At 46.0% G+C, this 11,898-nt stretch overlaps 1 protein-coding gene across 4 annotated transcripts in view; it reads right to left on the bottom strand.

The window, feature by feature from the left end:
- Positions 1–576: 576 nt before the first annotated feature.
- SRC (SRC proto-oncogene, non-receptor tyrosine kinase) overlaps positions 577–11,898 on the bottom strand; it is an 87,616-nt gene continuing 76,294 nt past the window's right edge. For all 4 annotated transcript variants that reach the window (XM_053394083.1, XM_053394082.1, XM_053394084.1 and 1 more), the window contains 7 exons: positions 9,209–9,358; positions 7,546–7,701; positions 7,172–7,351; positions 5,908–5,984; positions 4,556–4,709; positions 4,081–4,212; positions 577–2,104 (listed from right to left, as the gene is read on the bottom strand). In XM_053394083.1, the coding sequence (XP_053250058.1) occupies positions 1,896–2,104; positions 4,081–4,212; positions 4,556–4,709; positions 5,908–5,984; positions 7,172–7,351; positions 7,546–7,701; positions 9,209–9,358 (1,058 nt within the window). In that variant the 3' untranslated portion in view covers positions 577–1,895. The remainder of the gene's footprint in view (positions 2,105–4,080; positions 4,213–4,555; positions 4,710–5,907; positions 5,985–7,171; positions 7,352–7,545; positions 7,702–9,208; positions 9,359–11,898) is intronic.

Below are 11,898 nucleotides of genomic sequence, written 5' to 3'. Positions count from 1 at the left end.
ACAGAAGAGGCAAAACAAGGACATTTGGCATGATTTGTACCCTAGGAATAATTGGGACTAGTTTTAGGTCATAACCAAATCAGAAGCATAAACAGGGAGTTGCATTTCTTAAAGGATCGCTCTGTAGAAGGGGCCTGTGTGGAGATTGCAAGCTCTTATCAGTAGTTTTAGACCAGGGGACTGGGTTAAACCCCTGACCTAAAATTCTCTCCAGCAAGGGGTCATCCTGGGGATCATATAGCACTGGGGTTTAGTGAGGGAGGACAAAAATCAAGTTTTGCAGGGTTCTATGTATTTTGCTACTTTCTTTGTTGGATTTGTTCTTCCTTGTGTGCATCACTTACTCACATACTGTATGGGAGAAGGGGGCTGCCCTCAGATGGCAGGGCAGTGCAAGGCCTCTTTACCCTGTCTGAACCAGAAGTGCACCCACTGTGCTGAGGCAGCACTGCAGAGCAACTTGTTCAGCTGAAGTTTGCCCAGCAGCAATATTATGCCCCTGAGGGACCAAGGAGCCTTGGAAATGGTTAAGATTAAGATGCACTGATGTGAAAAGAGAAGGAACCATGTACTTGATGAATTCTTAAAATGCCATGTGGAAGACTTTTATTCCCTGGGCTAACAGCTGGCATTTAGGGGACTTACGACCCAGGTAGAGTATATCCCTTCTTGCCAGTCTAAGACATTTCTGTTCATAATTTCACTTTATTAGGGTTGAAAGGCTAGGCTGGAAGACAAGCCTGCAGTCCAAGAACAAACACAGCTCTAAAAAATGTGCAAGCCATCACTACCACAAGCATCAAAATTAAAATCCCTAATCAATTGCAGAGTATGACCTCCTCAAGAAGTTCCTTCAATTCAACATCAAAGTAACCAATGTGGTGCCCTCCTAATATTGTTGGACTACATCTCCTGTCAGTCCTAACCAATACAGTCAATGATCAGGGATGATGGGAATCATAGTCCAATAAAATCTGGAGGGCACCATGTTTGCTATCGCTGTTCCAAGGCAAAGATGAACGAAACCCTACAACTGAACTGCAAACCCAGCACCCTGAGTCCTGTTTCTTCTATGGCTAAGAACAAGTGCACCACACACACACAAGACAAGACTGGGTGGACAGTGACACATCCTCAGTGGCCCAGAAGAGAACAGTGGCAGATTGTACATATATACACATATAAAAAAGAGGACCATAAGTACATGGAAATGTGACATGTTCCAAATATAAGTGGGCTGCCATTTTTTCCTGGAGTGAAGCAGTCAGTCCTACTCCACGCAGTGGGGTTTGGATGGGACAAGGAAAGGGGAAACTGTGCTGGTTTCAGATATAAAGGAGAACAGAAGCCATATGAATTTGAAAAGGCATAATGCTGTAGCATCACCACTAAGTCAATCAGAGATGACCCAAGTGCTTTGAAGCCATGCAGCCATGAAGTAGCCCACATCATCACCATCAGACGCAGGATTGCCATGTTCTTGCTGATGGATGTGAAGGATGGTTTGGAGGGAGGGCAGACTCCAGAGGGCAGGCGGCCCACAGGAATAGGATCCCTGGTTTTCATTTGGCCTCTTCTCTTCTGGAAGAACTTGGCTTTTCTGAAACCCTGTTTTTCTGCACCGTAGCCAACTTCATATCAAAAAGTAGAACCATGACACTGCTAATTTATGACCTATTGGGGCCTTAGGTAACCCATAACAGCCAAGGGCACCACATTTGTTTAACAAAGGGCCCCCCGTACCATCCTCAAAAGGAAGGGCAAATCAGCAGAATGAGGAAGAGACCCTGGCAGGTGCTCCAGACATGTTTCAAGTATGGCTCAAAGTCTCTCGCTTGAGCACATATGCAGTAGGAGCAGCATAGAGTCTTTGGCACTGAATTCTGTTCCCAGATCTATAGGTTCTCGCCTGGCTGATATTGAGGCTCTGTTGATGTGAAATAGTCCTCCAAGAAAGCTTGAAGGTACTCAAAGGTCGGCCTTTCCTCAGGATCCTTCCTCCAGCACTGACACATCAGATCATGCAGAGACTCTGGGCATTCTGGTGGGCAGGGCATCCGGTAGCCTCGCTCTACTTGATCAAGCACTTCCCGGTTCACCATACCTATTGGTACAAAAGCAGACAGGTGTTCAGTAAACACTGTGAGTACTGGTACTACTTGCACGTAAGTGTACATACATGCATACCACTCCTGGATCCCATACATTATCACTTCTCAGAAAAGGAGTATGCAACCTGGCTCTTCAGTAGAACAGTTTAGCCAAAGTATACAGAAGTGTTGCTAACAACGTATGCTCCTGTTTACCAAGTACAGTTCAGTTTGCATTACAGTGGAGCGATTTAAGTAGTGTTCCTAAAGTCTGGCGTCAAGTAGAGAGGGGGAGCCTGTGGCCCCCCAGATACTGGACTCTTAGCTCCCATCAGCCCCAGCCAGCAAGGACAACGTCCAGGGATGATGGGAGCCCAGTAACACCTGGAGGGTCACAAACTTCCCATCTCTCACACAAAGCCTGTTACCTTTCTTCTTCTCCTGCCAGCAAACAGAGAGCTAGACACTAGCTGGGTATGGGACGCAGGGATTTTCCCCATAGCCCAATCCTGTAATGTGTTTGTAACATACGGATGTTTTTTATTGTCTGTAGAAACAATTTTATTGTTTATCAAACTTCTCTTGTATTTAATGTCATTTTTCTCATGCTGTACACCACTTCAGGGATTTGAGCCACCCATAATATTACTGATGTGGAACTGAACCATGAATAAAAGGGAGTGGTTTCCCCCCGTAGGCTATCATTTTGCAACAGTAATATATGAATGGGGCTTCAAAAGGAAAGCAGAAGTCTACAGAGGAATTAAAACTCTGGAGAAATCCATTTCCCATGAGACACTTGCTGATTTTGTCTCCCATAATTGTGAAAAGTCTTATTGTTGGTGTATATCTTCCACAAATCATATATTAGCTTTCTTTTTCCAAAGCTATTATTAATTAAAATCTATCCCACCTGTCTAGCGTCCATGCACCACTCACAATGACGTCCAACAATTTAAAATAAAAACACAACCAAAATATATTAAAAATGCAAAGACTAGGATAGACCAAGAAGGTTGGGCGAGCCCACAAGTCCATGGGCTGCACCTACTCTACCAAACCACAGGATGCAACCTCACAACTTTTATCTCCTGATCTAAACAGCATTAAAATGCTCTGCTTCCTCTTTAAAGATCCTCTGTAAAGAACAGGCAGAGGGATTTTTTTATCTCTAGTTTTGGAGCTCAGCAACACACCACAAAGATCAGACATACATTTCCACAGAGTGTTGGAGGTGTGGGTGGGTAAATTGCTGACTTTCACTCTTAAAGAGCAGGCAGGCTTTATCTCTGATATTAGCACTGTAGGAGACAGTATTCTTCTGCCTTGGAGAACCTTGTCCCTTTCCAAGTGAATGAGTAGTTTGCTATAGCTGGTCTTGTGGCCCCTTTGAGCACCTGTAGAAAGACCTACTGTATTTTTCGCTCTATAAGACGCACTTTTTCCCTCCTAAAAAGTAAGGGGAAATGTGTGTGCGTCTTATGGAGCCAATGCAGGCTGCGCAGCTATCCCAGAAGCCAGAACAGCAAGAGGGATCGCTGTGCTCTCTCTCGCTGTTCTAGCTTCTGGCTTAGCCGCGCGCAGCCTCTTCAGGGCAGCGGGGAGCCTTCATCCCACTACCCTGAAGAGGCTGCGCAGCTATCCCAGAAGCCAGAACAGCTCTTGCTGTTCTAGCTTCTGGCTTAGCTGCACTCTTCCCTTTCCCACCTCCCACAAAAGCCAGCAAGAGCCACTCTCCCTTTAAAGAGCTGTGCGGAGTGACAGGCTGCCCTTCTCCCTCCTCGGGGAAAAGCCCGCAAGTGCCGCACACACGCTTCACGCAGCTTGCGAAAGGGAGCGCTGAGCAGAGCCTGGGATGCATACAGGCTCTGCTCAGCGCTCCCTTTAAAGAATTTTTTTTCTTGCATTCCCACTCTAAAAACTAGGTGCGTCTTATGGTCAGGTGCGTCTTATGGAGCGAAAAATATTATATATAAAAACACACACTTACCTGGATATGGTACTCGGCCCTTCGTTGCCAGTTCAGTCAGCAGTATTCCAAAGGACCATACATCTGACTTGATGGTGAATCGGCCATAGAGAGCAGCTTCTGGGGCAGTCCACTTAATGGGGAATTTAGCACCTGAACAAGACAGACAAGCATATTGTAAAAAAACCCAAAACATATATTATTCAGCACACACAAAAGGAAGAAATGAAGGATGTTGGCAACCGAGTCTTCCACTACTTCTGCATCATTCACCAGCAGTAGCAAAAGTGCAGGAATCCAGGACATAGAATCATAGAAATGTACTCAACAGTTTGTCATGTTGGCATAAAGGCTGCCTTTTCATGTCTTGATAATGCTTCCTGCTTTTGGGCCGCGGGGCTTTTACTCTGCATTGCTACCCAGACTTCTTCCCGCTCTGAAGCACTAACTAGTTTGCAGCTGCTTATTTCTTCCAAGTGGAAAGTGCAGCTCATACCTTGCCTTGCTGTGTATTCATTGTCCTCAATCAGCCGGGCCAGTCCAAAGTCAGCTACCTTGCACACCAGATTTTCCCCCACAAGGATGTTGGCAGCTCGGAGATCTCTGTGTACGTAGTTCATCCTCTCCACATATGCCATGCCAGATGCAATCTGGAACAATCCCAAACACAAAAGAAAATCAGTGTGGTGGAATAGTTAAGGTAGAGCTTTCTAAACTGTGTTGTGACGCATTAGTGTGTTGGTTGCAGTGTGTAGGTGTGTTGCACGAATGCTCCCCACACTCCTCCTGGGCTGGAAAGGGTTAGTTTAACCTCCGGTTGGCTAGTAAAACTGAATTACCATGTCACAAAATGAATTACTGTGTCGTGAAAGGATCCATGTCCAAAAAGTGTGTCACCAACTTGAAAAGTTTGGAAAGCTCTGAGTTCAGGACTAGGACTTGGGACGCCAGGGTTCAAATCCCCACTCAGCTATGAAGCTCGCTGGGTGACCCTGGGCCAGTCACTGTCTCTCAGCCTAACCTACCTCACAGGGTTGTTCTGAGGATAAAACAGGGAGAAGGAAAACTATGTATACCAGTCTGAGGTCCTTGAAGTTCAGGTGGGATATAAATGTAGTAAAAAATATACATTACGAATTTGTGTGAATGATTATTATGATCTATCAGAGCTTACCCGTAAAGCATTAGTCAAATCAGCCAGCTCTATTCAGCCCAGGGTTACCAGGATTCAGGTAACTTATGAAGATATAGACTAATGTAGTAAAGCCGTGTGTGTGTGTGTGTGTGTGTGTGTGTGTGTGTGTGTGTGTGTGTTAAATGTCAAACCAACCAGCAAAAGCAATGAACTTGGAGTCAAATGAGCCTACAGTTCTCTTGAAAGCAGAGGGGCTGAATAAAGCTAAACCTATGAAAAATGAAGTATTTGTCAGCTGCCTGGGCTGCCTATCCTGCATAGCTGCTAATGTTGCACTGACTGAAACAGATGTTCACCAGCACTCTGTCTCAGCTGGCGCACACAGAAAATGAGATATGGGAAGAGGCTTGAATGCCAAAAAGGGAGAGAGACATGGTCAGAGATCTTATATTGGTTTAAAGGAAACCAAAGGGCACTGGAAAATGCTTCCCCAATAACACCCCCGCCAACAGAAAAGCAGCATGTCAGGGAGACAGATTTTACAACAGCTAGTTGTCTTGCTAAATATTTGTATGCAGGGAGATACTATTATAGGCAAACATGCAAAATAGGCAATCCTCCACCAGCAGCCTAGAGTCATACAGATCTGGAAAAGCAGCATCCTTCAAGCCTACAGCATATGTAGATTGGCTCTTAAAGCATGCTACACTCACCTGAGCCGCCATATCTACCAGTTGGGGCAGCCTCAAGTACTTGCCCATCTCCCCTTTCAAGAAATCCAGGAGGCTCCCTAGAACAGAACATACAATTGTCAGTAATTGAAGTTGGAGCAAACCCTAAACCCTTGCAGATGTTTTCCCTCTGCAGAATTTGCAGCTGTTTCAATCTCACAGAGCAAACAATACAATTTAACTGAGCCAATGAGCTGTTTTTTACAGAGTGTAGAAAGAATTTAAGCCCCAACAAAAACCCTTCATTAGTTTTTTCTCACATCTTGATTGAACTGTAATTTACACTCCTCAAATGTTGCAGCAACATGGGAAGCAAGGGTTGAATTGTAAGTCAGTGGTTTGCCAAACAATCACCAGGCCTCTTCAGTGCTTATTCTTATTTATTAAATTTGTTAAAGTCACTTTTATCTTGCCTAGAGCAACCCAAAGCAACTTAAGGTAAAGGTAAAGGGACCCCTGACCATTAGGTCCAGTTGTGGCCGACTCTGGGGTTGCGGCGCTCATCTCGCTTTATTGGCCGAGGGAGCCAGCGTACAGCTTCCGGGTCATGTGGCCAGCATGACTAAGCCGCTTCTGGTGAACCAGAGCAGCGCACGGAAACGCCGTTTACCTTCCCGCCGGAGCAGTACCTATTTATCTACTTGCACTTTGACGTGCTTTCGAACTGCTAGGTGGGCAGGAGCAGGGACCGAGCAACAGGAGCTCACCCCGTCACGGGGATTCGAACCGCCAACCTTCTGATCGGCAAGTCCTAGGCTCTGTGGTTTAACCCACAGCACCACCCGCGTCCCTCAAAGCAACTTACAAACAGGTAATAAACCCCACACAGATACAATAAAACCACACAAACAACTGTGTAAATCAATTCAGCCCACATCTGTAACACATCCATTTGGTTATGTCAGGCATGGCCAAACTTGGCCCTCCAGATGTTTTGGGTCTACAATTCCCATCATCCATGACCACTGGTCCTGTTGGCTAGGAATGATGGGAGTTGTAGTCCCAAAACATCTGGAGGGCCAAGTTTGGCTATGCCTGGGTTATGTGAATTGGTGCTTAGATGATGCCTAATTGACAAACTCATTTTCCAAATGCTGCCTATTCTGAATGACGGGGTAAAATGTTTCTGCTCCCAACATTAGATTTCTAGCCCATTTAATTTTGCCCTTTCAGTCTGAGGGAGAGAACATCCAAACAAGGCATCCTTAATGCCTGCCCTTAACTCTGCCCTTAATACATTGCTCACCTTTACACATGTATTCTGTTACAATATAAATGGGTTCCTCCGAAACCACAGCATAGAGCTGCACCAGCTTCTCATGGCGCAGCTTCTTCATGACCTGTGCCTCCTGCAGAAATGCCTCTGGAGACATTGTCCCAGGTTTCAGAGTCTTTATTGCCACCCTGGTGGTGCCATTCCAGGTCCCTAGAGTAGAAATATAAGTAGATTAACAAGGCATCCTTTTCACTAATGAACACTTAAGCTGGTACCATGCCTCCTACGGTTTGTGCAGTCGGGGGCCTTGCCTAATTTCCCCTTGCTGAAAGACATGGCCTGAAATATGCCCATCGGACTAGAAAGCGAATTTTGTGGCTCAGGTACCTGCTAGAAATCCTTACCCATCCACACTTCTCCAAAACAGCCTTGCCCAAGCTTCACCTCTAACCGCAGCGACTCCCGGGGGATTTCCCAAGCATCCTTTGCCAGACCTTGTGTTTGAGGCTTGCTGGTTGGGCAGACATTGGTGAGACGATGACACAAGCCATCTGCATGTTCTGGGGAAGAGGAACATAGATATCACAATAAAGTATAAGAAACATCACTTTAAGTGAAACGTGTCTTAAGAATATGGAACTATTTATCTCCTTCTCAAACCCAGTTTAAATCTCCTTGAGTCTCTATTTCTTATACTCTCCCTCTCCCTCTCTCCCTCCCTCTCTCTCTCTCTCTCTCTCTCTCTCTCTGTGTGTGTGATTTTTCTATATAAAATGTTCTTCAAATCCCAAGGAAGCACTTAAATGGGACAAGCACGGGACAAGCACCAGAACACTTTCTAAGGTGTCTCAGACTGCATTTCCTATAAGGATTCATTGCCCTACTTAATTGTTCTACCTAACTCAGAGAAAAGAAATTGCAAAAAACAGTAATTTCCCAAAAAGGGCCTTCTTAGAGCCAGGTTCCTAATGTCAGATACTGACTCCAATGTAAGAGAAAAGAAACTTATCACAAGTTCAGAAGCACTATCTATAATTCATCAAATATCTTACCATGCTAAGAAAGGCAGATATATATGTCTTGGTCTGATTTCATACTGATTGCCCACCAGAATTTCCAGGTTGCTGCCAGAATCTTATAACGATTTCATAGTTGCCCACAATTCAACATTATCAGCTAGAAGTCCACATTGTTGGAAACAACTAATATCTTGCAGCTATGAAGACAACTAAATAGATGTTCAGTTGGGACTCACTAAGTGGCAGGTCAGCTTAGGGCCAGTTCACAGCAAACAATAATCCCATAATTCAGTTAGGAACTGCATATTTTCTTGGATGCATGATCAGAACCATCTATGTCTGAAGACAGAACATCATCCAAGAAGCTGCCCAGCTTATTTCCCTACCATCTCGATTACCAAATGTAAACCAACTTTCTTTTTTCATCCCATCTCTCTCTTGTACTATTTACCATTCTTCACCATCACCTGACAATCACTTCATGTCTCTAACACTGTGCCAGTGTCTACCCAAGTCAGAAGCATCCAGTAAATATGTATCTTTCCAACTTATTCTCTTCTGCAGCAGAAACCTCTTGAAAGGGTGCACCTTGTTCAGCCTTGCCATCCTGCTTGACGTCAGGCAAACTGAGATTTGCGGCTTTGTGGTGCAGTCTTGACTATAATACCATTACAATCTTTTGATTTCATGGAATCACAGAACTCTAGAGTTGGAAGGCTCCTCAGGGTCATCTAGTCCAACCCCCTGCAATGCAGGAAATTCTGCCCACAGCCGTCCCTGGGCAGGCTCAAACCACCAACCTTCTGGTTACAAGCCAGACACACTGATGCTCAAGATCATGATGGATCAGTCTGCTTAATTATCATGAAATAATATACAGGGAGCCAATATAAGGAGCCAGTACATATGTACTCTGTAAGTACATATGGTGCCCATAAGATGCTGTCCAAGTATGTTCACTTTTGCTTTTTAGTTCAAGGTACCTTAGACAGAGCCTCTGTATTCTGCAAACAAATCCTGCATTATCAGAAGCCGAAATGGCACTTACTGGAGTAATAGGCCACCAGTTGCTGAAGGCTGCTGAACTGTGTGCGGGAAGTGATGTAGAAGCCACCGTTGTCCAGCTTGCGGATCTTGTAATGCTTCACGTTGAGTCCCTTGGCATTGTCAAAATCTGAGACAGAGAGGCAGTAGGCACCTACCAAGAAAAAGCGGACACAGCTCAGGATTGGGTTTAAGAGATACTTTGCAGCCACTGTTTAGCAGAACTGACTACCAAGAGGATAGTGTTATTCATTATTTCAAAGGTTAGAATAAAATATTGACAATGCTGCAGAAGTTCAGATCAATGTTTTCCAAACTTGGGTCTCCAGTTGATTTTGGATGACAACTCCCATCATCCCTAGCTAGCAGGACCAGTGGTCAGAGATGATGGGAGTTGTAGTCCAAAAACAGTTAGAGACCCAGGTTTGGGAAACCCTGGTTTAGATGCCCAAGGAACAAAGAAGAAGTGAAGGACTGTAGCTCAGTGGTAGAGTCCCTGAATAATAATAATAATAATAATAATAATAATAATAATAATAATAATATATTATTTAAACCCTGCCCATCTGGCTGGGTTTCTCCAGCCACTTTGGGCGGCTTCCAACAAAAAGAAGAAGAAGAAGAAAAAGAAGAAGAAGGAGTCTCAAAGCGGCTAACATTCTCCTTTCCCTTCCTTCCCCACAACAAACACTGTGAGGTGAGTGGGGCTGAGAGACTTCAAGAAGTGTGACTAGCCCAAGGTCACCCAGCAGCTGCATGTGGAGGAGCGGGGAATCGAACCTGGTTCACCAGATTACGAGTCTACTGCGCCTAACCACTACACCACACTGGTGTATTTAAAAGATTAAAAATACATTAAGATATCAGTCATTAAAAACTTCCCTAAACAGGGCTGCTTTCAGATGTCTTCTTTGCAAACCAAAGGTCCCAGGCGCACTCTCTGGCATCTCCTGGTAGGTCTGGGAGAGACCCGCCTGAGATTCTAATAATAATAATAATAATAAATTTTATTTATATCCCGCCCTCCCCAGCCGAAGCTGGGCTCAGGGCGGCTAACAACAATCAAAATAATCCAACATTCTAAAAACATACATTATAAAATTAATTAAAATCAAATTAAAATCAAGTTGATAGCAACCATTAAGCAAAATTCTGTGCAGATTGCCAGAGGAGGGGGTCAGGCTGCGCCCTGACCAAAGGCCTGGTGGAACAGCTCTGTCTTGCAGGCCCTGCGGAAAGATGTCAGGTCCCGCAGGGCCCTAGTCTCTTGTGACAGAGCGTTCCACCAGATTGGAGCCGCGGCCGAGAAAGCCCTGGCTCTAGTTGAGGCCAGCCTAACCTCTCTGTGGCCTGGGATCTTCAGGATGTTTTTATTTGAAGACCGTAAATTTCTCTGTGGGACATACCAGGAGAGGCGGTCCCGTAGGTACAAGGGTCCTAGGCCGTATAGGGCTTTAAAGGTTAAAACCAGCACCTTAAACCTGATCCTGTACTCCACCGGGAGCCAGTGCAGCTGGTATAGTACCGGATGAATATGATCTCGCAGCGAAGACCCCATAAGGAGTCTCGCCGCGGCATTCTGCACCCGCTAGAGTTTCTGGGTCAGTCTCAAGGGCAGCCCCACGTAGAGCGAGTTACAATAATCCAGTCTAGAGGTGACCGTCGCGTGGATCACAGTGGCTAGGTCAGAGCGAGAGATATAAGGAGCCAACTGCTTAGCTTGGCGGAGATGAAAAAATGCCGCCTTTGTTATAGCTGTAATCTGCGCCTCCATAGAGAGGGAGGTATCGAAGATTACACCCAAACTCTTAACGGACGATGCTGGCACTAATTGCACCCCCGCAAGAGATGGGAGTTGCCCCCTCAATCCCATATCGCTCCGTCCCAGCCAGAGGACCTCTGTCTTCGAAGGATTTAACTTCAACCGGCTCCCACGTAACCATCCAGCCACAGCTTCGAGACATCTGGTCAGTGTGTCTGGGGCCGAGTCAGGATGGCCATCCATCAACAGATAGAGTTGGGTGTCATCGGCATACTGATGGCAACCCAGCCCAAAATTCCGGACAAGCTGGGCGAGGGGGCGCATAAAGATGTTAAAAAGCATCGGGGAGAGAATCGCACCCTGAGGCACTCCACACACCAAGGAGTGGCGCGATGACAATTCCCCCCCAAGCACCACCCTCTGTCCCCGACCAGAGAGAAACGAGCACAGCCATTGAAGGACTGTGCCCTGGATCCCCACGTCGGCAAGGAGTTCGTGATCGACCATGAGTTCGTGATCGTCCAGGAGTTCGTGATCGACCATGTCGAAGGCTGCTGACAGGTCTAGAAGAATCAGCAGCCCCGACCCGCCTCGATCCAGCTGCCTGCGGAGATCATCTGTTAGGGCGACCAGAGCCGTCTCGGTCCCATGACCAGCGCGGAAGCCGGACTGGAATGGATCGAGAGCCGATGTTTCATCCAGAAACCTACCAAGCTGTTCAGCAACTGCTCTCTCAATCACCTTACCCAGGAATGGAAGATTCGAAACCGGGCGGTAATTGGATACATCTAAGGGATCTAATGATGTTTTCTTTAAGAGCGGATGCACCACTGCCTCCTTCAGTTCCCCTGGGAATATCCTGGTGCCAAGGGACAAATTGATGATATCACCCAGGGGGGCCCGCACCTCGTCTGGACACGCTCTAATCAGCC

The sequence above is a fragment of the Podarcis raffonei genome, chromosome 6 (genome assembly GCF_027172205.1).
Source record: "Podarcis raffonei isolate rPodRaf1 chromosome 6, rPodRaf1.pri, whole genome shotgun sequence".
Lineage (NCBI taxonomy): Eukaryota > Metazoa > Chordata > Lepidosauria > Squamata > Lacertidae > Podarcis > Podarcis raffonei.
This window is presented reverse-complemented; position numbering and strand designations above follow the sequence as displayed.